Raw genomic sequence first — 26,393 nt, forward strand, 5'->3', positions numbered from 1 at the left:
TAGCAACCGATCTCTGTGGTTGCTGCTCTGAAAAAGGTCTCCAAATTCTGAACGCAGGATTCAAGAGAAAGAACCTCTTCAGAAACTGGGAACCAGGCTATTCACAAAATATATTTAGTTGGTGGTAGTAACAAACAGGTCAGGGAGGAGCAGAGAAATTTCTAAAGAGCTGTCTTACAGCATCCTTATTCTCCTATCTATCTGGGTTCTTCTGTAGAACCCATCAGTGTAGCATCTGAGTGCCTTGTAGCCAGCACCAGGTACCTGCACACAATCTCCAGACAGTAAGTAAGCAGAGAATCCACCACAGACGCTTCTGCTATTTCTTAATTATATAACTGCATGGATCCCAACAGTAGCTCATAAAAGATCAAACGCAACACAATCACCATTCTGCCCTTCCTACAAGTCTTGCTTGGAAGGCTGAAAGGCAGGAGTTTGGGTTTTGCTGAAGCAAGGCTTCAGCAAGAAGAAAACAGAACAATTTTCCAAAAATAAATTGATAGGATCTACATTTTCTGGCAGCAAAATGTCAAAGGGCCACAATGTCATGTGGCATTCTTGACAGGACAAGAATTCATGGATTAATTCTGATGTTTGATCGCCTCCAAGTTACAAATGCAACAGCTGTGAGCAAAACTGCAGGACTTTCAGTGCCAAACACACAGCTTCTAACCCAGCAAGCTAGAAGATAACTTTCCTTAGCTGAGAGCAGAATTAAGATTTTTATGAGTTGTATAGACAAAGGACTACAGAACAAGATAATCACTAATGCTGGAACAGGTCTAGTTCTAATCTGAATGGGTTTTGCTTGAATAAATACTATCACCTGTGAGCAGGTGATTGCATGTGCAAAAACAGAGCCCAGTTTGAAGCCCCTTTTGTGTGAAGCAGTTCTGGTGGATCACACACAGACAAATAAGGCGAAAATAAATATTTACTTCCAAATTCTTGCTTTATATACTGTAAATTATTATCAGCTCCCTTTAATTAGCTGGCCTCTCCCAATAGGACATGCTACAGAGGAAACAATACAAAATGAGGTCTTGGCTCTTACCGCTATGCCTTCTGACTCATACTCCTCTTGTTCTGATTTTAGTGTGAGTTCTATGAAGAGCTGCTGCAGTTTTTCATTACAATAATTGATACAAAACTGCTCAAAGCTGTAAACAACCAGAAAGAATTAGTCACTCCCACACTGTATTTCAATAAAACAAAGTCTGCACCATTTTGGTCAGGCACCATGCATAATCTGGGTACAAATCAAGAGAGATACAAGCAAGAGAACTAGAGACTCATATGAGCTCTAAAGAGATGAACCAATGAATAGTCAGATTCGCCGCAGAAGAGAGAAAGAGCCATCAGAGGTAAGCAAGGAGGAACATGGGTTCAGCAGACATAAATAAGGGCCTATCTACATTAAAAATCCAACAATGGATATCTATCATAGTTAGGTTCCAGGCTCCAATAAAATTCCATAAAATAATTCTATATTGTGTTCTCTCATTCACACTACAACAAAAATGTGTTAGGAGGAGGAAACCCATACCACACAACTACATGCTGGTGTGATTACAGCTGTCATGTAGACAGGCTCCAAGATGGGCAAAAATCAGTTTCACATCCTTGAAAAATTAAGATGATAAACAGTAGTGAATGCTGAGTTCTAGCAGGGTCCCAACTAGGCACAGCGGTCCCTATCTAGAGATGTTAAAAATAGGCCTCTCGCTCAGAAGGCGTTTGCCTACTACTATCAGGTATTCTGTTGATTTCCTGAAGTTGAGACCTAATCTCATGTTACATAAACCTCTCCTATTAAAAAAAGTGCCAGGCATGGGGAAGCCTGTTATTCTAATATTGAGGGAAGGAAATGAAACAACAGGATTAAATCACAGGAAACAAGGTTATTCAAAGTTCAAAGACGTTGAGGTGAAACAAACCTATTGTGCTGGAAAACCTCAAATCCATAAATGTCAAGCAGCCCTAGAACTGTTGCACTCCTCCAGCCTGGGCACTCTGCCTCCTGTAACAAAGACAAAACACTCTGTCACATTTGGTGTAGCTTTAATCATTAGGCTCAAAAGCAGTTGCCAACCTCCACTACTATCTTCCCATATAATTCTAGTGTCTGGTCCTCACTCCTCTCAGTGAGAGAGGAATGCAATCAGAAAATCATTGTTCAGTATTGAGCTGAATCTCTTCCCTGCTTCCTAGTTCAACAGTTTGAACTCACACTTCCCACCCACTTAGTAGCACAGTCGTATAGTATGATCACGGGAGTGCAAGTGAGAGATAAATTTACCTTGTAGGCAAGAGACTTATTAATCTTATTCACTAGCCAGGAGAAGGTGCGCCCATATACTGCCTTGGCTAGAGCATCTCGTGCATAGGCTGCCTGCTCCAGATTCAGAGGACTGACCAACTGCATGTGGAAGAAGAGACAAGACAAATTCGAACAGTCAGCCCACTGAGCAATGCAGTCTTCGTAATACAATACTAATAACTAGCTGTGCATACATCAGAATCTCCCAGCAGTACTGGTTACTAGTCACAAGTAGGTTACATGAGACCAAGAAACGCAGAGATAGTTTCCTCTCAGACCTGTGAGAAATCTGTAACCGGAAGGTGAACTGTTTAACCTGATAACAAAGCAGCCCATATTAGTTGGCTTCAGTTTTGGATGTCTCCCAATTTACCAGTTCATGTTCTCACCTCTTCCCCTTTTGCTATGATCGTCTTGTGGATCAATGCTTCCCGGAGCACAGAGCCCTCAACCCCCAGGAGCTGCAAACCACCAAAAGGAAAACTCAATTAGAGAAAGTATTATTAATTTCACATCTGTTTTAGAGACATCAGAAACTTTAGCGCCACAGCTAACGAAGTCCTGCTCTTCACTGATTAACACATCCTGTCCACTGCTGAGATACACAGTGATTCACTCCTCATTCTAGTAGGCACATGCACTCAACAGAAAGATAGGTGACAGGACATTACTGGTTTACCAGGAACATTCCAGCAGAATGGACAGAAAAAATCTGTTACCCACGTTTCATAACTGTTCTTTGAGATGTGTTGCTCTTGTCCATTCCATTCTAGGTGCGTGCGCACCTATGTGCACGCGCACCTATGTGCACAGTCGTCAGAAACTTTTGCCTTAGCAGTATCCATAGGGTCAGCTGTGATGCCCTCTGAAGTGCTACGCTCATGCATCGGTATGTAAGGCACCATCGGCCCTATGCCCTCTCAGTTCCTTGAACCACCTTGCCCTGCAATCGGGACTGAAAAGCTTGGCAGGCCAAGCAAATTGCCCTGAGCTCCCTGGCATTTATGTGAAGGGAGCAGTCAATCCCTGACGAGCAGCCTTGAGTACTGAGATTCCCCAGGTGGGCTCCCCATCCGAGGTCCAAAACGTTGGTCACCAGAGTCAGCGACGGGGACAAGCCCACAAAGGGAACTCTCTGCAAGACCGACACAGGGTCCAGTCACGACACCAGAGATGCCCAAACGTGGTTTGGCACTTTGACTACCAAGTCTAGGTCATGTCTGTTGGGGATGTACACTGATGCCAACCACACCTGCAACAGCCGGAGATGGAGCTGGGCACATCGAACCACATAGGTGCAGGCCGCCATATGACCTAACAACTGTAGACAGGTATGGGCAGTAGTAAGGGATGATCCCTTACATGGGATATTATCGCTGACATGGCTTGGAAGCGGGACTCTGGGAGGAATGCCCTTGCCCTCATGGAGTGCAGGAATTGGGTAAAATTTTAAACCTGTTAACCTCTGACCTTAATTATTTCATACAGAAAAGTGACCCTTTAATAGTGTCAAGATCTAATAACTACTAAATCTTACCCTGGAGTAATACAACAGCAACAGAACCAATTACATTGGTATATGGGAATGTCTCCAAGGGTTTATACTCACCCTAGCCAGATATTTAATCTGGTTCTCTGTGGTCACCTGAGCATTGCCCTGTTCATCGGCAGCAAACTGCACATTCCCCAGGTGCAACACACTAGCGACAATGCTCAGTAAATCCTAGTACGAGAGAAAGAAGAAATAATGGTCAAGAAGATGGGAATAAATATGGATCAAATCTTAGGTGGGATTGGGGGGGGAGAAAGGGGAGTTTCTTTATATGTCCATCAGTAGGAGACATTTTTACATTTAGCTTTCTGCAGGGTACTCATTCAAAGGCTGCCTCCTGGCAGAAAGAACTAACTGAAGCAGGACAGACCTCTAAGGGGAGAAAACTCAGATGTATTTCAAGGCATTTCTTACCTCTACCTCATTGTCGTTGAAGTTAATGACGGACAGGGCCCTTCGCACAACCTTCCAGTCATTTTTATCACTGATGGAACTGACCCTGGCACACTGACCCTAAAAAACACAGATTTTGAGATTTAGTAATACTTACAGCCTGACGCATTGTACATACAGCCCACATAATTCTATCTTGTGTTAATTGTTACAGAAGGGGACATCTCACCAATATCTTTATAACTCTGTGAAGTCATAGAATCATAGAATATCAGAGTTGGAAGGGACCTCTGGAGGTCATCTAGTCCAACCCCCTGCCCAGAGCAGGACCAATCCCCAACTAAATCATCCCAGCCAGGGCTTTGTCAAGCCTGACCTTAAAAATTTCTAAGGAAGGAGATTTCACCACCTCCCTAGGTAACGCATTCCCGTGTTTCACCACCCTCCTAGTGAAAAAGTTTTTCCTAATATCCAACCTAAATCTCCTCCACTGCAACTTAGACCATTACTCCTTGTCCTGTCATCTGCTCTCACTGAGAATAGTCTAGATCCATCCTCTTTGGATCCACCTTTCAGGTAGCTAAAAGCAGCTATCAAATCCCCCCTCATTCTTCTCTTCCGTAGACTAAACAATCCCAGTTCCCTCAGCCTCTCTTCATAAGTCATGTGTTCCAGACCCCTAATCATTTTTGTTGCCCTTCGCTGGACTCTCTCCAATTTTTCCACATCCTTCTTGTAGTGTGGGGCCCAAAACTGGACACAGTACTCCAGATGAGGCCTCACCAATGTCGAAAATGAGGGAAAGATACTGAGAAGTAATAAACTAAGAATCACATCTATCCTATAATACAGGATAGTTGGTAATGATTATCATTATTAAACTTTCACCCAGAAAGTTACTCTCTCCTTACAGATCAACACTCTGATCTCTCCTTCAGCACCAACAAAGTCTATCACGTAAGGATAGTTTTTCCCTTTACTGAACATGCAAACCAGGAAATTAGCAAACTGCAGGACCCTGTTCACACCTTCACTAGATAATGGTACTGTTGGGGGTTCTTCTCAAGGCCCAGACGCCGCAGTAGGTCATCTTCCCCTCCCTCTAACAGCTGGTAGAAGATGTGAAAGTTCCTCTCTCCATGATTCTGATGGACAACCCGAGATTTCTCCAGTAGGTAGTTCAGGATATGACCCCCCACAGGTGCACCCTAAACCAAAGAAGATAAATTGAAACACCCTGCTTCTTTGATGGCAGAATATCAAAGACTAAGAGAGTTTGGAATAATGGGTCACAAAAAGTAGAAGTAATCTTTGTCATGTAATAGCATAAACTAACAAATACTGAGTGTGCGTTTGAGCTCTTGGACTTCCACAGAGTAGATTGAACACAAAGTATTAGAGAATAAAACTCAAAATATAAAACCATTACACAGATCAATATTACAGCTCAGCTTGAATATGTTCACTGCTGGTCACGCCATCACAAAAAACTTATATATGTCTCTTGACATGGATTCCATCCATGCCTCTAATAATTTTGTTGCTCTTCTCTGGACCTTTTTCATTTCTGCTATATTAGAAACAAGGATGGAGTCCAGGGTCGAGAGATATTTAAAAGATTAGGATGATTTCTGTCTATCTAGGTTTTTACACTATGTTAATTCTCATGGCATTGTGGTATTTACTTTAGAAAGGAAACAAACAAAATACACAAGATAAAGCTATATGCAATAATTCTACACAGAAAACTAAGGTTGCCTCTGCAATCTTAATTCTGTCCCTTTGTGCATATTCACAGTCTTTAATTTCTTTTTCCCACATTCTTCCCCCCCCCAACAAGGCCCCATTATCCTCCATATTTTTAATTTATTTATTTATTTATTTATATATATATATAGATAAATAAATAAATAAATAAATAAATGGAGGTGATTTAGTTAATGCTGTGTTCTAACATGGGCTAAAATGGAGCAGAGATTCTTATTTTTCTCTAAAAGTAGGTGCCCAACTGATGTCAGATTTTTCACTGGATTAATTTTTCTGCCATTTGAACTTTGTGTAGTTTTGATTTGGTTTCTCTTATTGTGGTAGGAAAACTTTGAATCTGGGCCCTGGCTGAAATCTTGCCTGGGCAGTCCTACTTTTCACTATTGACATATTTCCTACAAAACACTGACTAGCTATTCATAGCTTGGTAGAGAGGTGGCCCTGAAGAGAAAGGGTGTAATGGGAAGGTTTTCTAAAATGTTTAGTTTAGGGTCATTTTTAGCTATTATTTCCATTATAGCTGAAAGTTTGTGAGCTGTGCCCACAAGTAGGATTAGTTGTTGATGGGAGCTGGACACACACAAAACCGATAGATAGCACACCAAACCTTCCACATAATGAGCTACACTTTTCTCTCAGAGTTTACCCTACAACAGAGAATCGTTCACGCTCAGCTGCTGGCGGATAAAATATTCTCCTGCCACACTTCTACCTTGCCTCTCTAATACCCCGGGATCACCACAACTACAATAAACACTGCAAACACACTTCTACCTCCACAGATCTTCCTCTCTCTCCTCTCCGCCAATAATACCCACCCCCAATTAAACTTTAAAAAACTCCATGGCATTAATACATACACAAAAATCTGCTAGAAGCTATGAGGGTTGCTGCACACACCACATACTTGAAACAAACCCACAAAGGCAAGGGAAGGAGAAGTTCAACTCCCTAACAGTAAATACCCTCTGCTTGTGAGTGGAGTAGTACTTACTTTACCACTGCCACTACAACCATACACTGCAACCTTAACTCTTCCCCCCCTAGGGATACAAGCCTTTCATCACCTCCTTTAATAACCATTGTGCACACAACCCTTTATTAAACTACCCTCCCCTCAGCACAACCAACTACTGCACTACACATCCACAATCACTAGGGTTGGGAAAAATTAGCTGGTAAAGGTGTTTGTGAACCAGGATGAAAACAGCGCAGTGTTATGGTCGTCGTGAATCGTCTGTGGTGCACAGTACTTGTGGTAATGGTAAGGTGAGTGCTTGTGGGTGGAAGAACAGAGTCTCTGTACCTTTTGGCTTGACTTTTCACTTTCTTAACTTTCGTGTTTGTGTCAGGCATGCTGTGCCTGTAGCAATTCTAGCTGCTTCACAATGAAGTGTGTGTATCTATCTATCTATATATATACATACACACAATTATAAATCTGAACAACTTTTTGTACCCAAACTTTTCTGTAACAGTAGACTCCATTCACAAGAGGCAGGTAGGGTTTTTACTATACCTGAACTGTTGATGCAGATCTCAATATCTATGTGCTTGGGCATCCAAGCAAGGCTACAATGAGGTATATAAAACAGATTTTCACCTTGTAATCAAACTGCACATCCATGTATTTCCCAAATCGGCTGGAGTTATCATTCCGAAGGGTTTTTGCATTTCCAAATGCCTGAATTAAAAAGATAACAGATAAAAAAAGTAAACAGTCTTCAAAAACAAGGAAACCATAAAATAGGGCATTTTAAAATATTTTTCACAAACCTACCAGTGGCTTATGTACCGGCCTACAGACACAGGTTTGTCTACCCCTGAGTGACATATGTTTTGCCAGCATAAGTGGTAGTGTGCACAGCGCTATGTCAGCGGGACAGCGGGACAGCATGCCAACATGCTACTGCCGCTCTTTGGGGGTGGTTTAATCATGTTGACAGGAGCGCTCTCTCCCATTGGCATAGAGCGGCTACACGAGAGATCTTACAATGGGGTACCTGTAGCACTGTAAGCTCTCTAGAGTAGATATAGCCTAAGAAGAAAGTAAGCAGCTACCTGAGTTCTGATTGTTTGAGCTGTACGCATACTGCAAATGTAAGGTTATTATCTTGCATGGGCCTGTTAAACCACTCCTCTCCTCCTTGCAAAGATTTATCCTAATCCCACTCCCTGTTAGGAAAATGCGTCACCCGAAGAGGTCTTGTGTCTTCCCCCATCACCAGTATGACTTAATAGGAACTCATTAGCCTGCACACAATGGTCACAGACCACCCAGCCTTGCCCAAGCTGGCCAAACTTCTCCCTCCCACAGGCCCACACCCAGAACATTGTTTTGAACGTATGGTGGAAACAGTAAAGGGAACTGTAAGGATTGTACAGAACTGGACACTAGAGGTCACTATAACACCAGAAAAATGCAGCACCAAATACATATCTGTTGTAAATCAAAGACTGAGTGGCCTACACAATGCCAAGTTTCATATCCTGGACTTCAAATTACCTCTAAGACCGGATTGGACTGTAGGAGGCGATCTTTCACTGTTTCAACTTGGTCACTGGCTGGACATGTCACTGCATAGTACTGAAGGATTTTCTTGGTGGCTTCAGTTTTTCCAGCTCCACTCTCCCCAGATATCAGGATACACTGATCCTTCCTCTCAATGCGCAGGGAACGGTATGAGTTGTCAGCAATAGCATAACTAAGGAACAATGACAATTGGAAATTAAGTCTGCTTTCACAAACGTGAAAGGCAGAGAATCCTCAGTTAGGCTTTTAGAGTATCCATACCGTCACAATCACAACCAGAAGAAATGCCAACTCCAGCCCCAATATTCTAACGGTGCAAAATCCTAGAAAAAATGGCCCTTCAAGAATAGTATTTATATTGAGAAACTCTGATCCAAAGCTTCTATAATTATTGTTCACACCAGTTTTCTGGAGTATTTCATACACCAAGTCTTGTTTAAATCAAGCTGGATCTTAGAATTTCAAACACATTCCTTGCGAAGAAAGGAGCATTAGTGAACAACGATTTCTTCTTTTGCTACTTAAGATTTTGCTGCGTAAAATGTAATTTATTACAGTTTAACAAATTCCTCTCCCCTCTCTATCCAAATTCCACTTCTGGGGCATTTCCCAAATCAAAACAGTTGAATAAATGTAAACTGTATTTTAGTTTTAGAGTTTGCCTCTGGACTGCATATTCTTATGTAGGGGTTTTATAACCCCCTTAAGTGAAAAGGAAAGGCCAACCGTACTGCATACCTTATATTTTGTAAAAAGAAAAGGAGTACTTGTGGCACCTTAGAGACTAACCAATTTATTTGAGCATGAGCTTTCGTGAGCTACAGCTCACTTCATCGGATGCATCCGATGCTCATGCTCAAATAAATTGGTTAGTCTCTAAGGTGCCACAAGTACTCCTTTTCTTTTTGCGAATACAGACTAACACGGCTATTACTCTGAAACCTGTCCTTATATTTTGTGATGTATACCATTTATTCAGGGATGACTGCTGTCCACATTATTAATCACAGTCCCCTCCTCTTGCATGGTGACTCATCCTTACTTTGGATGGGGAAATTCTAGCCAGGATGTCTCAGTGTTTTCCCATTAACTGTAATGGCCCATAATTTGTCTTTTCCTGGGTAGTACAATGGTAGGTGCTTGAAACTAGTCTTGTCTGGTTGGGGAGGCAGTCCCTCCCTGCCTGGCTGACCACTGCCCTACTGTGAGGTAGAGGTAAAGGTAAAGCTTTACAAACCCAGTTCTCGACATACATAAATACATAAATTAATAAACACAGATTGTATACCTATCTCGTAATGATTATTAAGTTCAGAACATTACAAGCTTTCAAAGAAGACCTTACTCAAAATTTTTGTACACAACCAGCTGATTAAACTGTTTCCTCTTGGGAGCTCAGACCCCCTGTTCTCTCTTTGGGGTGCCTGGACCCTGATTATCACAGACATATGCCAGGTTTCAGAGTAACAGCCGTGTTAGTCTGTATTCGCAAAAAGAAAAGGAGTACTTGTGGCACCTTAGAGACTAACCAATTTATTTGAGCATAAGCCAGCATTTCAAGTCTATTGAGATAAACCTTTTTTCTTTTCAATGACTAGGTACTACAAACTCCACAGATAATCTGACTCAAGTGTTCCCACTAGCTTTAAGGTATTTTGATATTTGGATAGCAAGGTAGAATTGTTTTCATTTTATAAAGCCCATTTTTAAAAAAAGGCTCAGAAAAATGGTCTGAATTGCTGCTAACAGTAATCGATGAAACAGCACACAGTCCAGTGCTTAAAATGAGTCTGTTTCCCATAACATTTAAAAATATTCAAATTATTTTCTGTGCAGCAATAATATCTCTAAAGGAGTTAGTCTGGAAATACCGTCTCCTATATCAGGATAGTATTGGCAGTCCCTGCACTTCGGATTTACTGAGCTGTACAGTTACAATTTCTCATCGACTGGTTGCAATGAGGGTGAGAACTTTTTTTTCTTGGACTGTTTGAAGGAGGAATACTTTGCAGGGCACATCTTCCCTGGTACAATGTATAACTGAACAGAAGCAGAACTGGGTAATGCTCCAATACTTAAAAGGATTTGTTTAGTGCTGATAGAATCCTCAGTGTTGTACACTGCAAACAGATAAACAGCCCCTGTCCCCAAAATTTTACATTCTAATTAATGTACTGTGACGGGTCAGGCCAGATGGCTACAGGAGGGTGATACAAGGCAGATATATTAGCCCCAGGTTAAGTAGGTCCCTTTTCCCTGGGTAAGGTAACAGGGAAGGTTCCAGAACAATCAGGAACTTTCTGAAAACAATTGAGAGAGACAGGCTGATTAGAACACCTGCAGCCAATCAAGAAGCTGCCACAATCAATTAAGACAGGCAGGCTAATCAGGGCACCTGGGTTTAAAAAAAGGAGCTCACTTCAGTTTGTGGTGTGCATGCGAGGAGCTGAGAGCAAGAAGCTGAGAGTGAAAAGGTGTACTACTAGAAGACTGAGAAGTACAAGCATAATCAGACATCAGGAGGAAGGTCCTGTGGTCAGAATAAAGAAGGTGTTGGGAAGAGGCCATGGGGAAGTAGCCCAGGGAGTTGTAGCTGTCACCCAGTTGTTACAGGTGCCACTGTAGACAGCTGCAATCCACAGGGCCCTGGGCTGGAACCTGGAGTAGAGGGCAGGCCCGGGTTCCCCCCATCCCTCCATCCCCCCAACTCCCTACTTAATACTGGAGGAGTTGACCTGGACTGTGGGTTCCACCAGAGGGAAAGGTCTCTGGCCTGTTCCCCGATCCACTAGATGGATCAGCAGAGACTGCGGGGATTGTTGTTCTTCCTTTTCCCCATGCTGGCCAGTGATGAGGCTAACTGAGTGACCAGCACATTTGAGTCACGAAAGTGGACAAACTGAGGGCTGCCATGAACCTCTGAGGCAAGCAAATCCACCAATGAGCGCAGGACCCATCAAGGCAGAGGAGGAACTTTGTTACAGTACATATAGACAGGATTCTGGATTTTCCCAAGCAATCATGTTTCTAGCATCACCTCATCATGTTTGTAACATACTCCCATCTCACTTGCACTGTTGAGTCACCTGCCAACAACAGGAAACAGCCCAAATAGTTCTCCCTGTCCCTTCAAAGGTCTTTGGAAGAAAGAGTCTTCAAGAGGTATCTCAGGATTGGGCCCTGGCTCATCGAGCAATTTGGTCAGCTAGGCTCACTCAGCTGTGTCCTCTCTCTCTCTCTCTTTCGGTCTGACAGAAAAATTCAGTTACGTTCAAAAATAACTTTCAAGCTTCAAAAATCTTTCATTTTAAATAGGAAATTGGGAACGTTCACCAGGCCATGTAAATAAATACATTCTTTGTTCCAATGGGCTCATGGTATCTTAGCAACAAGGGAAATACCAGATTAATATTGGTCAAGCAGTGACAGAGGAGGTAGGAAAAAAAACCATCACACACACACACACCCCCTTTCCCTCAGTTTAGTCATAAAATGAATAAGCTGCTTAGCAGCAAGGGAAACTTAGAACCAGATCATCTACACACTGAATAACCCTGGAACAATGAGGTCTCTGGTCCTGCCTAGGCTGGATCAGCAGCTCAGATTCCTCTGAGTCTCAAATCACTTGGCCAGGAAGGAATTAACTCCCTTTCCAAACAACACTCTCAAAGGCAACTCACTCTCTTTAGAAAGAGAAGCAGGAATAAAACAGCCAGCCTTTCTAAAGGTCCCTTTTGCCCCCACTCCAGTACTCTGTTTGGGAAGATGGAAGGGAAAAAAAGTCTTGTATGTTTCCTTTCTGTATATCAGTATTAAACAAGCCAGGTGGGAATAGCACAAACTGTATTGTTTACCCACAGGCCACTCACAGGTGAGGAGAGACTTCATAGAAACTGACGCCACGGTATCGCTCCATGTGTTGTTTGCTGTAGATTTCCAGATCCTTGTATGGATTTACTGACACCAGAACTGAGCCGATGTAAGTCTGAAAAGAGCCGAAAGGAAAAGCATTACATGAAGGCTAGCATCTGTTTCTACAAGAGCCTTCAGAATTACTCTGGAATCCCAGATTTTGTTATAAGGCCAGCCTGAAACAAGGGCACTTGGAATGCTGCTACCAGCTTTGAAGAGAGAGTGACTTGGGAGTCTGAAGAAACAAACAATCTTGCAGCCAGTAAATGTGGGGATACAGAACTTATGCTGGATGTGTCCCTTTTTCCGAAAATGCTGCACTTACATCCTTTAGTGACTGCTTCAGTGCTTCTGGACATCCCAGCAATGCAGCTTCAGTACTGGGTTATTTTTGACTACTCATTCCAATATTTGGGATCAGAGCTAAGCTTGGGTTTGTTAAGACCACAACGGAATAGCTTTATGAAGTCGGAAGAATACAGTATGTGTTGGATTTTCAGTGGTGCCAGGCACTCAGAATTCCAGCGGAAGTTAACTGGAGCTGCAGATGCTCAGCAACCCAAAAATCAGGCCCTATATATGCCAACATGTCAGTAAACAGAACGGGTCTGAGAAACAGAGTCATGGGCTATAAAAGGGGAGCTGGTGGACACCACCACATCCAGATCCCACACCTGCAGAACAAAATCACTATGTCCAGCTTTCAGAGCAAATATCCAAATTCTAGTCAAAGATCAGCACTCTGGCTGCTCTCTGCTACTTACATAGATCAGATTCTCCTTGAATCGTTTACGTAGATTTTCAATAAAGGCTGCTTCGCTAGTAAAGTTCTCTAGCAGGACGAAATCCTGAACCCCCACACGGTCACGGGCTGTTAGAGCACTCTCCATTGTCAACCGGATACCGTCACTCCCTGCCGCCTGCAACCACAAGCAGTGAAATCAAAAGGCTGAGACTTTCACGACACACAGAGCACTTTGCCCACAAAGCACAGACACAGGACCAGCATACAAACAAGAGAAAATAAAGCAAACCCCATTAATAAAGCAACCCCCTAGTCACTTCACACTAGCAATGGCCAGTTTGCCAGAAGACAAGGCAGTTTTGGGGGGGAAAGTTATTGCTAAAATTCCAATCAGTAACAAAGCAGGATCAAATCAACATCACAAGAACAATTATTAATACTTCGTTCACTCTTGAAAATATTTATACGGGTTGATATACCACTTCCAGGAACTAGTTAAACAGTGCTGAGATTAAGTATTCTTGTCATAACGAATAACTTACCTTCCTAGAATAATTTTGGATTTAAAAAAAAAAAAAAAAAAAAAAAAGTATTAAACAGAATCCAGGTTTCCCCAAGGATCTTTCAGGAAGACTGAGTCTGAACTGCGTTCCTATTTCCATACCCTGTGGTAAACGACCTGCCTTGAGGTAAACAACCTTTCAGAGAGCAGCAGTAAATTGTTATTTACCAGCTGCGCATGCCCGAAGTGCTAACAAGTTGATAGCTCTAGTCCAGGCACCTTTTCCTGATTTCTGTCAACAGCACAACTGAAATTATAACAAAGATCTATGAAGAATAATTAATATGAGAAAAGAGATTTCTTTTGCCTCACATATTACTTCTCTATCATCAACTGCACTCACCTCTTCTTTTTCATGCTGGCATAGATAGTACCCATCAGGAATCAGAGCCCTTTTCTCCTGTACAAATAACCACATGCCCAGGACATCTATATCATGCAGAATGGAAGAGCCCTCAGTGCAGTGCCCTAACCTGACTACAGTTTGATGTGCACAACATCATCTCAACATACAGCAGAAACCCTTAGAGAACACCCCCTTCACCAATAAGATCGCATCCCACTGTTGGATCATATTAAAGAAGTTCTGTATTAAAATCACAAATGAGTTTGATTCCCCATAGTTTAAATTCCAGGGTATTACTAATTAAGAGGTCTCTTGGTTTTTGGTACTGTTTCTCTCCCCCTGTGTGTGAAACTTGCAAGCTGCTAATTGCGTTAGTACATTCTAAGACAGAGTCTGTTCTTAAAGCAATTCTTTGTAATAACAACTACTCACACAGAGAGAGACTCAAAGCAATACTCTGTAACAACAGAAACAGCACCCAGAGACTCCCCATCCTTCTGTTGTATTCATCTTGCTTTGTTAACAATTGTGATTAAAATAGAGATAGAGGATGTATGTGGATGGATGCTTGGTGTGGAAAATAACTGAATGATCAGGGAGGTGCCAGCCTAAGAATCCAGTGTCCATCGGCTGAAGAAGGTGTCAAGTGGAAATAACCAGAGGACCCCCGGAGGGCAGACTGGAATCCACCCAACAGCCTCAAGAATGGGAGAACCAAAGAACAAGATAACATCTAGCAGCACGGAGCCACCAGGAATGTGCTATCTGCTGATTGATTCAGCAACAGCATGATGAAGCAATTCCCATAGACTGGCATAGGAAGAAATTCCTATAAAAATGGACTCTAGAAAGTGAGAACTTTGGGGTCTGATTCTGCAAACCAACTTCCAGGAGCATCAGATGTGCATCTGACAAGGCCCTGCTCCCTCCTCATGTCCAGGCCACCTGGCCAGTGGCTTGGCATGAGCAACTCTAAGGCTGGTAACTATGATAACAACCTTGCAGAACCTGTGTGTGTGTGTTTGTATGAATGAATGTGTGAATAAATATGAGATTGAATGGAACGTTATAGCTATAACTAACTGCTTACTATGATGCTTTCTGTATTCACAATAAATGTGGTATTTTGCCTTTTCCCCTTTAATACGATCCTGCTGGTTTTTATTTTATTGGTATAACACCACCCCTTCAGATTCCCCAAAAGAGGGAAAAATTAAGGAGAAGCATGTATGGTTCTCAGATTTTCAACCTGCTTTTTGCTCCGAGTCTCTCCCTTTCCGGTTTCTGCCATTTCAGTAAGAGCTGTGGAGGGTAAAGCTGTGTTTTGGACTAGCAATAAACACTGTGAAAGCCAACACACACCAGTTTAATTTTGGTAGCATCCTTCACATAAATTGTACCACGAAGTGCTCTAGAGCTCTACGATATAAATACACAATGAGAGACATACAGGCAGGCAAGGCAGATTTTCTGTTGAGGCTTAATGAGATGGAGGGCTCATGAGACAGATACAGGGAGGGTGTTCCAAGTGCCAGGACACAGAGAAGAAAACTCTCATGCTAACAGTGGCCACATTGTGTGAGGAATATCAGGGAACCAGGGCTAAATAAGTAGAAGGAGCAGTGCAGAGACAAGTTCGCTACATCCCTCGCCCCACTAACTCATCACTATAGAGCACTACATAGGCACAATCAACGGAACTCTTTCTTATGGGAAGGGGCCACTTTTAATGGGGGGTGGCCTCAAGTCTCGAAACTGTGACTCTCCTGGGCAACTGTATTAAGAAGAAACTTATATTGGATTATGAATTGAAAACATTTCCCTATCTATGGTAGATATGTGGCCCCCATCACTATAGTATCTGTGGACCTTACAATCTTTAATGTCTTTATCCTCACAACAACCATGAGAGCAGGGGAACTTAAGCAGAGAGAGGCTAAGTAACTTGCCCAAGGTCACATAGGAAGTCTTTGGCAGAGCAGGGAACAGAACCCAGGCCTCTCAAGTCCTATGCAAGTCCTCTAACCAATGGCCTACCTTTCCTCTAGAGTAATACCTTGCAATTTTTAAACTGAAGTGTCACTACAGGGAGGAAACAGTTGGTATCACCTCCACAACTACCTTCCATTGCTTCACTTGCAGCCCCAGCAACAGCTGTAGTGTGAAAATAGCCAAGGCTGCCTCCCCCAACCCCTCCCAGGGGAGCCCTGAATAGACAGAAAAAGAAGAGAAGCCAAGAACCAACCATCAGTTACAACTTCTGGAGTCCCTGCCCCAACACAGCCTGGAATCTGCTCTAACTTGTGCCAGCTGGCTACAGCCCCCAAGAGACTGTACATGAGCTAGACACAGCCAAAGCATAGTGTCCACTAGCCACATCCCTCCTTGCACCTGGGGCAGTGGGGAGGAAGGCACAGGAGCCAAATACACTGACACTGTGCCTGCTGGGAATTCCTCCACCCTAGGCAATTCCCCACCAGGCAACTTACAGGTTGATTCTGCTTCCTCTGCATCATGTGCACCTTGGCACAGAGCAGAACACACCAAAGAATCTACCCCAAAAGTACTGAGTGCAACTCCTTGATCATTATTAAATAATATAGAAAAGAAGAGCTGGAAGGGTCTGCAAGAGGTCATCTCGTCCAGCCCACAAATACCCATACAGCTACATCTGCAGAGCCCCCTAGTGTAGATGCAGCACATACCAACAGGAGTTCTTCTGCTGACATAGTAAGGTTATCTCCGTGAATGATATTCACGGTGCCAACAGAGGAACTTTGTAGACAGATGCATCCACACTGTGGTTTTTGGCAGCACAGAAATGTCAGGTAAGGGGTGTGGTTTTTTTCACACTCCTGACTGACAGCTGTGACACCAAACATTGTGTGTGAGTGAGAGAAAAACTAGACAAATTCAAACTGTAAATAAGGCATAACATATCTAACAGTGAGTGCAATTAAGCATTGAAACAATTTACCAAGGGCAGTGGCAGATTCTCCATCACTGACAATTTTAAAATCAAAATTGGATGTTTTTCTAAAAGATCTGCTCTAGGAATTATTTTGGGGAAGTTCTATGCCTTGTGCTACACAGGAGATCAAACTAGATGATCATTATGGTCCCTTCAGCCCTTGGAATCTATGAAACTCTTAGCATATCATAGGAGTACTTGTGGCAACTTGCGGATACAGACTAACATGGCTGCTACTCTGAAACCTGTCATTAGCCTATCATAGGTACTACTGGAATACAAATAGATAAGTAAATAAATAAATGATACTATAAATACGTAATATAATATAGAAAAGAAGGGAACAATCCTATATTGGCCCTTGCAAAATCAAATAGATGGTACCCCCCACTGTTTTTTTCCATCTCCAATGCCCATTAATTTATTAAATTTTAATTTGATCCACTTCATTAAATGTATTCCCTTCAGTCTCTTTCATATCTGATCTCAAGAATGTGACCTCAACTCCAGTTCTGCCAAATTCGTATTTCCATTAATTCTAAACTTTCTTTTATTTGCATTTTAGGTGGCTACTATTACAGAATAGGAGAAAGGAGATAATCTCCTAGGACAGCTCAAGACACACCTAGCTTAACAAAGAGAAGGTTAAAGGGTGACTTGTTCAGTCTGTAAATACCTACATGAGGAACAAATATTTGATAATGGGCTCTTCAATCTAGCAGACAAAGGTATAAACACAGTCCAGTGGCTGGAAGACGAAGCTACACAAATTCAGACAAGGAAATAAGGTAAATTTCTAACAGTGAGGATAATTAACCACTGGAACAATTTATCAAGGATGGATTTTCCATCACTGACAATTTTTAAAATAAAGACTGGATTTCTTTTTCTTTTTTAAGATATACTGTCGTTCAACAGAAATTATTTTGGGGGAGTTGTCAGTGTTATACAGAAGGTCAGACTAGAAAATCACAATGTTCCTTTTTGGCCTTGGAATCTATGAATAGCCAAATCTACTTTGTTTCAGAGTGGTAGTCATGTCAGTCTGCATTGCTATCTGACCAAATAATTAAACAAAGTTAATGGCTGGTCTGAAAAAAGTCACTCCAGCTGGTTTTCACTCTGCTGATATACCCCAGAATGCACCAGTCACTAGTATCACACCTACCAGGAACTACCCTGGAGTGGATTCATAAGGGGCCCAAGCAAGTCACAGCAGCCCCTTGGTCACTCTCTGCAGTAGCAATGCAACAAGCCAGGAATGCAGGGCTTTCCTGCTGAGCCAACCTTACCATCAGATGCTGGAGCCCTGGACAAAGATGCAGAGCTATTTTTGTTGACTCATGCTGCCAGATGCCTCTATCCCAAGATATAAGAGGGGTCGGAGTATCTCTCTGGGACAGGGACTGATGTCCTGCAGGGGAAAACCCTAGCAGCAGCAAAACTCAGCAGAAAGTTTAGGTTAAGGTTTGTGTTTTGTTATTTACGTTAACAAAGACAATCCCCCACAAAGAAGTACGTTTGGCCCAAATCCACTATGTGCGTCCTCAGTATGCAGCATCACACATACAGTGCTGCCAACTAGTGATTTTGCGTCTCATGATACTTGCTGTCCCTCTTGAAGCTCCTGCTCTTTGAGACTTTCCGCTTTCATTAAAAAAAAAAAAAAAATAGAAGTTTCTATCCTTCATGGCTGTGGAGAAAAGCTCAAACCAGAGTGTGTCTGAAAGACTCAGAAGCCAGAGGGCAAATTTAAAGAACCGCATAATTTTTTTTTTCATTCTTGTGATTTTTAAGTTGATTTCATGATTTCTTGGAGCTTGACTCATGAGTTTTGAAAAGCTGGGGGTTGGCAATTCTGCAAACAACCTTGCAATTCATTCCTCCTGACCAATACTTTATTGCAAAATGCCCGAGTCACATAAACCAATTCCTCCACTCACCCCAGCAAAGCATATTTAGCAGCTTCTTTCACCCCATACATCAAGCTGGTGGTGGGGTAGGACAAAGGAATCAGCCACAGACTCCAGCTCCTATGAGCAGCTGTCAAAACAGGGACTGCTGCATTGGGGCGGGAGGGGAAAGGGGTTAATTAGGGCCCAGCCAAGGCCACCTCTTCCCCCCGCTACGCCTCCACCCACCCATTCAGAGCTATGCAAGAGACACCCCTCCAGCACAACTCTGGGTGCACTAGGACCCAGGTAGTGCCTCCCCTACTTTCCTCCCCGTGGCTTGGGGGGGGAAGAATTGACGGGTGGAGCCAGCCAGAGAATCTAGCCAGTAAGGGCAGCTGCTGAAGCACCCAAAGCAGGGAGGTTCAGAGAAATTTCTGTATTTTTGATTGGACCTTCTCTGACCTGTGCTGATTAGCAGTTTCCGCCAACCCTCCTGCTCCTCTACAGTCTTTACACCTCAACTTAACTTCACAGGATCTGCCCCCCTTACCTTCTTCTCCCGTATCCTGACCCCTCAGTGCCCTTTCAGTGATCCCTCTTCCTTCACTTTTCTTTCAATTTACCTAATTCGCTCCTTACTAAACCCACCAAAAAAAACTGTGGAATTAACACACAGTTTGCTACCATCACATGCTGCTTGTGTGTTCCACTGCCTTTTCCCTCCCTGAGTCTATCTGGTCTATTTCAACTGTAACCTCTTTGGGGAGCAGACAGTGGTCTAGTGTGTGCACTGCCCAGCACAATGGGGCCAGTTCTTCGTTGGTCCTCAGACACTACCATAATAAACATGATTATAAATAATAAGAAGATACACAGGTCCTTCATTTCTTTGGTACTTTGGAACTATACCATTTATCAACTGGATACAAAATTCTTCAGCTAACAGAGCAAATTTCCATATGCGTAGGTCCATTGACACAGCCTGCACACTGATCCTGCATCTCTGTGCTTGTTTACACGGTTTTTGCAATGATTTAACCAAACTGGCAGAAAAACTGATCTACTTAAATCAGTGCACCTAGGGTGACATGCTGTCCCAATTTTATAGGGATAGTCCCGATATTTCGGGCTTTTTCTTATACAGGTGCCAATTACCCCCCACCCCGTCCCGATTTTTCACCCTTGCTATCTGGTCACCCTAAGTGCAACTCCCTAGTGTGGATGAAGTTATAGTGGATGAAGTTATAGTGGTATAGAAGTGTTTAACTTGTATAGCTTGTTTTGGTAAATTTACTGAAAGAAACACATGCAATTTTATAACTCATCCTGTAGAAGTAGTTGGAAACAAACCAGGACCAGCTCCATTGAATTACAGCTCTCAGAAATGGTCACTAGCTCTTTCACCAGCCACTCCCTCAGCCCAGGACATACCATTTCAAACTGAACATATCCTGTGATTAAGGAAGAAGCAATATGTCCTCCCTAAGAAACAGAACACTTTTCTTCAGCCCTATCCACTGAGACTAACATTTATGACTCAGTATCTTCCAGCTTCCCCCAACACATTTCTTACTCAGCTTCCCAGGCTCTATCTCAGCAGAAACAAAGCAGTTATATTTGATTTTCAAAGACTTTTAAAAACTGAGTTTACAGTTTTAAGAATAATCAGGAATGATTAGATTGCTTTATTTCTAAGGCAAGGGTATCAAACCCATCCTCCACAGGTCTGGTCTAGCACTGTAGATGTATTTACATGGCCTGCAGGACAATCAGGTTCTGCAGAACCTAAGTTTTAACTTCAAGTTTTGAGCCCTCCAGGTTGTAAAGATAACATTCTAAATATAAATTTACTGTAAACTGGGTGTACAGACAGCCTGAAACACTTTCTGAACGGAGTGAACTCTTCTGTCCTACCATTAATTTTGACTTGCTACTTCTCAAGCCTAGTTATGCTTTAAAAGGGTCAGCATTAACTATTTCGCTGCTGACCAATTTCAGCAGATGGGATGCAGAAGGGGATGGAAAGAGACTTGCTGAGTGTGAAACTGTGCATTGCTACAGAAAAGGTAGTGCACAGGAAAGAATGGTCGGAAAGAGAGAGAGAAAGGAGGCTGGGGAAAGAAGAGAAAGGTCAGAAATAGCAGTGATCATAAAGGGGAGTGATAACAAGTGTGACAATAAGGTATTGAATAAAGAAAACCCACCTGAAAGGTTGGTTAATTTATTCTAGCAGACAAAGGTACAATTACAGCCAATGGCTAAAAGAAAAGGAGTACTTGTGGCACCTTAGAGACTAACCAATTTATTTGAGCATAAGCTTTCGTGAGTTACAGATCACTTCATCGGATGCATAAAAGTGGAAAATGCAGTGAGGATATTTTTGTACACACAGACCATGAAAAAATGGGTGTTTACCACTACAAAAGGTTTTCTCTCCCCCACCCCACTCTCCTGCTGGTAATAGCTTATCTAAATTGATCACTCTCCATACAATGTGTATGATAATCAAGGTGGGCCATTTCCAGCACAAATCCAGGTATTCTCTCCCCCCACCCCACTCTCCTCCAATGGCTAGAAGCTGAAGCTATATAAATTCAGACTAGAAATAAGATGCAAATTTTTACTTGTGAGAGTAATCAATCATCAGACCATCTTACCAAGGGTTGTGGTAGATTCTCCCCATCAGTGGAAATTTTAAAATCAAAATGGCATGTTTTTCTGAAAAACAGGCTCTAGCTCAATCTCAGCTGTGGGACTTGAGGCTGGAATTAATACAGGGAAATCCTATGGCCTGTGTTATGCAGGAGGTCACCTACATGGTCCTTTCTGGCCTTAACATCTATGTCCTTCCTCTATGGTATCATCTCACCTACTGACAAAGCAAAACAATGGAATTTAAATCAAAGACTGATTCTAAATCTGAAGCTACCTTTGATACAAGTCCTGTTCTCTGGCTGCCTGCTTTCTTCTGAAACTCACTGTTTACCCCTTGTAACTTCCTATATACCAGAAAAAAAAAATAATTGGGACACTGTTGGAAATGGTATGTTAAAGCCACATGTCAATATCAGGTGAAAACACAGTGTGTATGGACATGTAGTTCAAGTGCCTTTCCATTGTAATCACAACTTTGGTGCTGAGTGTCCATCACGTTGTTCCCATCCATACTGGCCTCACTAACAGCATCCTTGCAAAATTGTGCAAGCAGAAACATTGTCAAGACTTGCTCTGAAGTGGCGCAAACACAAGTATACTGGATATCACTTGTTCAACAATGGGAGCATTTCCGGGAGTGGCCAATAAATATTTTACAGGCACAGCTAGTTTTTACCACCACCTTTGGCATCAACAATTCCCTACTGCAAAGATCCCAAGCATCTAAAAAGCTCTGCATCAACACTTTCACTGCTCAAAGATTATTTATACCTGAGCTGAAGTGACAACTGCTTCCACAAGCCTGGTTCTTATAAGGATAGATATCATGTTACAAGTATGGTAGTCACCATACTAGTGCGATGTCTTACTGGTATAGGAGGGACTATGTTAATCTCTATTCTGGGCCCCTCAGTTTGCCCTGTGTGAACTAGAGGAGGGTTTCCCCAGAAATCCAAGCAATCTCAGTCTGATTTTACTGCCTGCCCAATTAATAGAGCACTTTGTGCCTTCTTTCTCAAACTTGACTCCTGAGTGCTTATTACAGGTCTTTGTTACCATCCTTTTGTGGAGTTGCAGAGCTAACAGTTGTAGAATGGACTTTCTTGAACTGATGACTGGGTATGATCATAAGGGAGCCATTCCCACATTATTTTAACCCACTCTATGCTTCTAATCTCCAGAACAGTTCTTCTCCAGAACAGTCAGTACAACAGTGGCTCAGAGCCAGAAAAGCAAAAGCAGTTACTATTGAAAGATGGGACTGAGCCAGTGCAATTAGCAAAGCAGCCTACTTCCACATGCCTTTTCTTTCCCATAATTACACTTTGGGAGATTCTGGGCTGGTGTCAATTGGTGTAGTTCCATGAAGCCCATAGAGCTATGACTGCTTTACACCAGCTGCAACTAAATGATTGACTATAAAGGATCAGAATTTGCCTCCTTAGAGCTTAGTTCCTTTGAATACAATAGAACTTGAATACACGGTACTGCCTGGCAAGCGCTGATAAAACATCCATTTAGATTGGCTCACTAAATCCTTACATAGCATTTTTGGGCGGAAGCATTTTATTTTTAACTAATTTTAAATGTTGAAGTGTGGTAGACTTCCCACAACCCAAATGAAAAACAGGGCCTTCTAAACTCTGCGTGATAAATTCACAGAGCATTTTTTCCAGTGACCTTTTTTAAAAGTTAGTTTGAGCTTCCCCCCTTTGACATTTTTCCCTGTGAGGGAAGAGGATGAGATTGTCTTTTAAATGAACGAGGAGTACTTGTGGCACCTTAGAGACTAACAAATTTATTTGAGCATAAGTTTTTGTGAGCTAAAACCCACTTCATCGGATGCATGCAGTGGAAAATACTGTAGGAAGATATATATATACACACACACACACACACACACAGAGAACATGAAAAAATGGGTGTTGCCATACCAACTGTAACGAGACTAATTAACTAAGGTGGGCTATTATCAGCAGGAGAAAAAAAAACTTTTGTAGTGATAATCAGGATGGCCCATTTCAAACAGCTGACAAGGTGTGAGTAACAATAGGGGGAAAATTAGCATGGGGAAATAGTTTTTACTTTGTGTAATAACCCAACCACTCCCAGTCTTTATTCAAGCCTAATTTAATGGTGTCCAGTTTGCAAATTAATTCCAATTCTGCAGTTTCTTGTTGGAGTCTGTTTTTGAAGTTTTTTTGTTGGAGAATTACGACTTTTAGGTCTGAAATTGAGTGACCAGGGAGGTTGAAGTGTTCTCCGATTGGTTTTTGAATGTTATAATTCTTGACATCTGATTTGTGTCCATTTATTCTTTTGCGTAGAGATTGTCCGGTTTGGCCAATGTACATGGTAGAGGGGCATTGCTGGCACATGATGGCCTACCTTTATTAATTAGTATTGTTACATTTGGTATGGCAACACCCATTTTTTCATGTTCTCTGTGTATATATATCTTCCTACTGTATTTTCCACTGCATGCATCCAATGAAGTGGGTTTTAGCCCACAAAAACTTATGCTCAAATAAATTTGTTAGTCTCCAAGGTGCCACAAGTACTCCTTGTTCTTTTTGCTGATACAAACTTTTTGCGGCTACCACTCTGAAATCTTTCAAATGAGTACTGGGTAAATGTAGGGATATGATCTGATCTGGTGAATGTCCAGCAACTAACTGCCTGAGGGCAGGGCAGGGGCTGTATAATGCACTAATACCTTGCCCTGATTGCAAGAATCTTTTCTTTTGTATCAAAATTTCCAAACAATCCCATTTTGGAGTTTACAGGAAAGGGTAAATGAGCTAGCAATCATAATGAAGCATTTTCAGTGTCACCCTAGTGCCTTGGCCAACCCTCTCCCTTTTGAGTTTGTGAATCACTTGGGAACCCTCACAATAAATGGTGTTATATAATGTAGAAGAGACTTTACAATCACCAGACCCACTCAAAGCTCAACAGGATCTGTGCTCCTAAATCTCTTAGGCACTTCTACAAATCTCCCCTGTAATATATTACCACCTCACACACCTTGTCTGTCTTTTGCTCGTAGTTTTAAAACCATCTTTTAAAATGTAGTGTGGTTTAAAGCAGAGCTTGTCAACCTGCTGGGCACAACTGCCCAAGGAAGTCACAAGCAGGGCTTTGGAGTGGAGCCCGGAGCTGGAGTGCAGAGCAGCTCCAGAGCAGTGGAGCTGCAGGTTTTTGCCTGGAGCTGGAGCAGAGCAGGAGCACAGCTCCAAAGCCCTGGTCACAAGGAGAGTGGGGGTTAGGGGTATTACAAGTGGGCAGAAAAATTCTTGTCTTTAAGCTCTCCAGTCCCAGTACACCCTGGCTGCTTCTTTTAGTTGTCTCCTCCATTGCACCAAAAATCATTTGTTTTCTTGCTGTTTGGATAGGAGTCAGTTTCTGAAACTCCCCTTTCTGTCTCAGGCTTTTATGGCTAGTCGTAATGTAGTATCTGCGCACCTCACAATGGCTATGAATTTTATCCTCCCAATGCTTCTGTAAGGTGGGAGAGTGCTGTTCCCCTTTTTACAGATGCGGAACTGAGGCCAATGATAGACTAAGTGATTTGTCCTCCTGCCACTTTCCAACTTAGCCCACATCCCATCTCCTTCCCTGACTGTAGAGTGGAACAGAGATCAGGAAGAGGATTTTGCAAATTTTCAAATGACAAATTCTGCTGGAAAAAACTACACTACTTGGGTGACAGCCGCATTGTAATTGGGCACCCCAACATGACTGTATTTATAATGTAGGTAATGCGGCCTAATTCTGCTTGTTGTGTCTTTGTACCAAACTCCAGAAACCAAGGGACCAACATGGCTACAGCAACACTGCAAAAAGCAAAAGCCAGTGTGTGACTAATTAGATGGTCAGTGGCTGGTATGGGAGAGAGGACTCACTGACAAGACAACATGCTAATGTCTTACATAACAACACCCTCTACTGAACATGTGAGTAGTAGTTGAACTGCCCTGAAGTTAACTGTACACAAATAATTATTTTTATGATAATAAATCTCATTCTATATATGTGTTGTTTGAAATTTAAGCAGAGAGAAAAAACTAAATGAATACTCAATTCTACATTTGAATATCAGGGTCTGGAAGGGACATTTAGTACAATGCTATCCCTAACATGGGTAAGCCACTTTGAGCAAAGGACAAGAGAAAAATCAGAATTTTAACAAAAACAGCAGAGAATCATCACTAGCACAGTACAACTGTGTAACTTTTAACTCATAGAGAAGTGAGTAGGTCAGTGGCTGCCTCACTCAAGGATTGTTTATAAAATAATTTTCTCTTTTTGATTGCTTTAGAGTAAATACTACAGGAAAAGTAACTCCTGGAGCTGGTGTTCTAGAGGTTATTGCTGGGAGTTTGGGGAACAGTGGCTCACGCTCAGAATCTGGTCTTCTCTCCCTGATGTTGCCCTCCTGATTCACTCACCGTTTCTTTAGAATTTACTTCCACACTATGCTATTGTTCTGAAAAATGTTTGAGGAGGGAAAGGAATGCCACAAGTACTCCTTTGACAGACGCCTTTAAACAGTTTAATTTCAAGGGCCCTTCATATTTTGACTATTAAATAATAGAGGACATAAGCTGGAACATTTTAGAAATACCAATGACACAGCAGAGGGAAAAAAAGCCTTACTTTTGTCCTAGTAAAGTTTGTTGTAACATCTCTCCTGACAGCTTTTGCTTTTAAAACTGAAGACGTGGAACTCCTGTTAC

General features: G+C 42.2%; 1 protein-coding gene across 14 annotated transcripts in view; it reads right to left on the minus strand.

Annotated features, from left to right (window-relative positions):
- MYO1C (myosin IC) overlaps positions 1-26,393 on the minus strand; it is a 142,031-nt gene that overhangs the window by 52,045 nt on the left and 63,593 nt on the right. For 13 of the 14 annotated variants that reach the window (XM_043530852.1, XM_043530853.1, XM_043530851.1 and 10 more), the window contains exons 2-12: positions 13,245-13,400; positions 12,438-12,553; positions 8,542-8,740; positions 7,639-7,719; positions 5,297-5,476; positions 4,290-4,388; positions 3,933-4,046; positions 2,713-2,784; positions 2,303-2,422; positions 1,941-2,023; positions 1,058-1,163 (exon numbers count right to left, since the gene is read on the minus strand). In XM_043530852.1, coding sequence (XP_043386787.1) covers positions 1,058-1,163; positions 1,941-2,023; positions 2,303-2,422; positions 2,713-2,784; positions 3,933-4,046; positions 4,290-4,388; positions 5,297-5,476; positions 7,639-7,719; positions 8,542-8,740; positions 12,438-12,553; positions 13,245-13,400 — 1,326 coding nt within the window. Of the gene's footprint in view, positions 1-1,057; positions 1,164-1,940; positions 2,024-2,302; positions 2,423-2,712; positions 2,785-3,932; positions 4,047-4,289; positions 4,389-5,296; positions 5,477-7,638; positions 7,720-8,541; positions 8,741-12,426; positions 12,554-13,244; positions 13,401-26,393 lie in introns of those variants that run through there. The other variant, XM_043530858.1, reaches the window with a different exon arrangement.

Source organism: Chelonia mydas, chromosome 17, assembly GCF_015237465.2.
Source record: "Chelonia mydas isolate rCheMyd1 chromosome 17, rCheMyd1.pri.v2, whole genome shotgun sequence".
Lineage (NCBI taxonomy): Eukaryota > Metazoa > Chordata > Testudines > Cheloniidae > Chelonia > Chelonia mydas.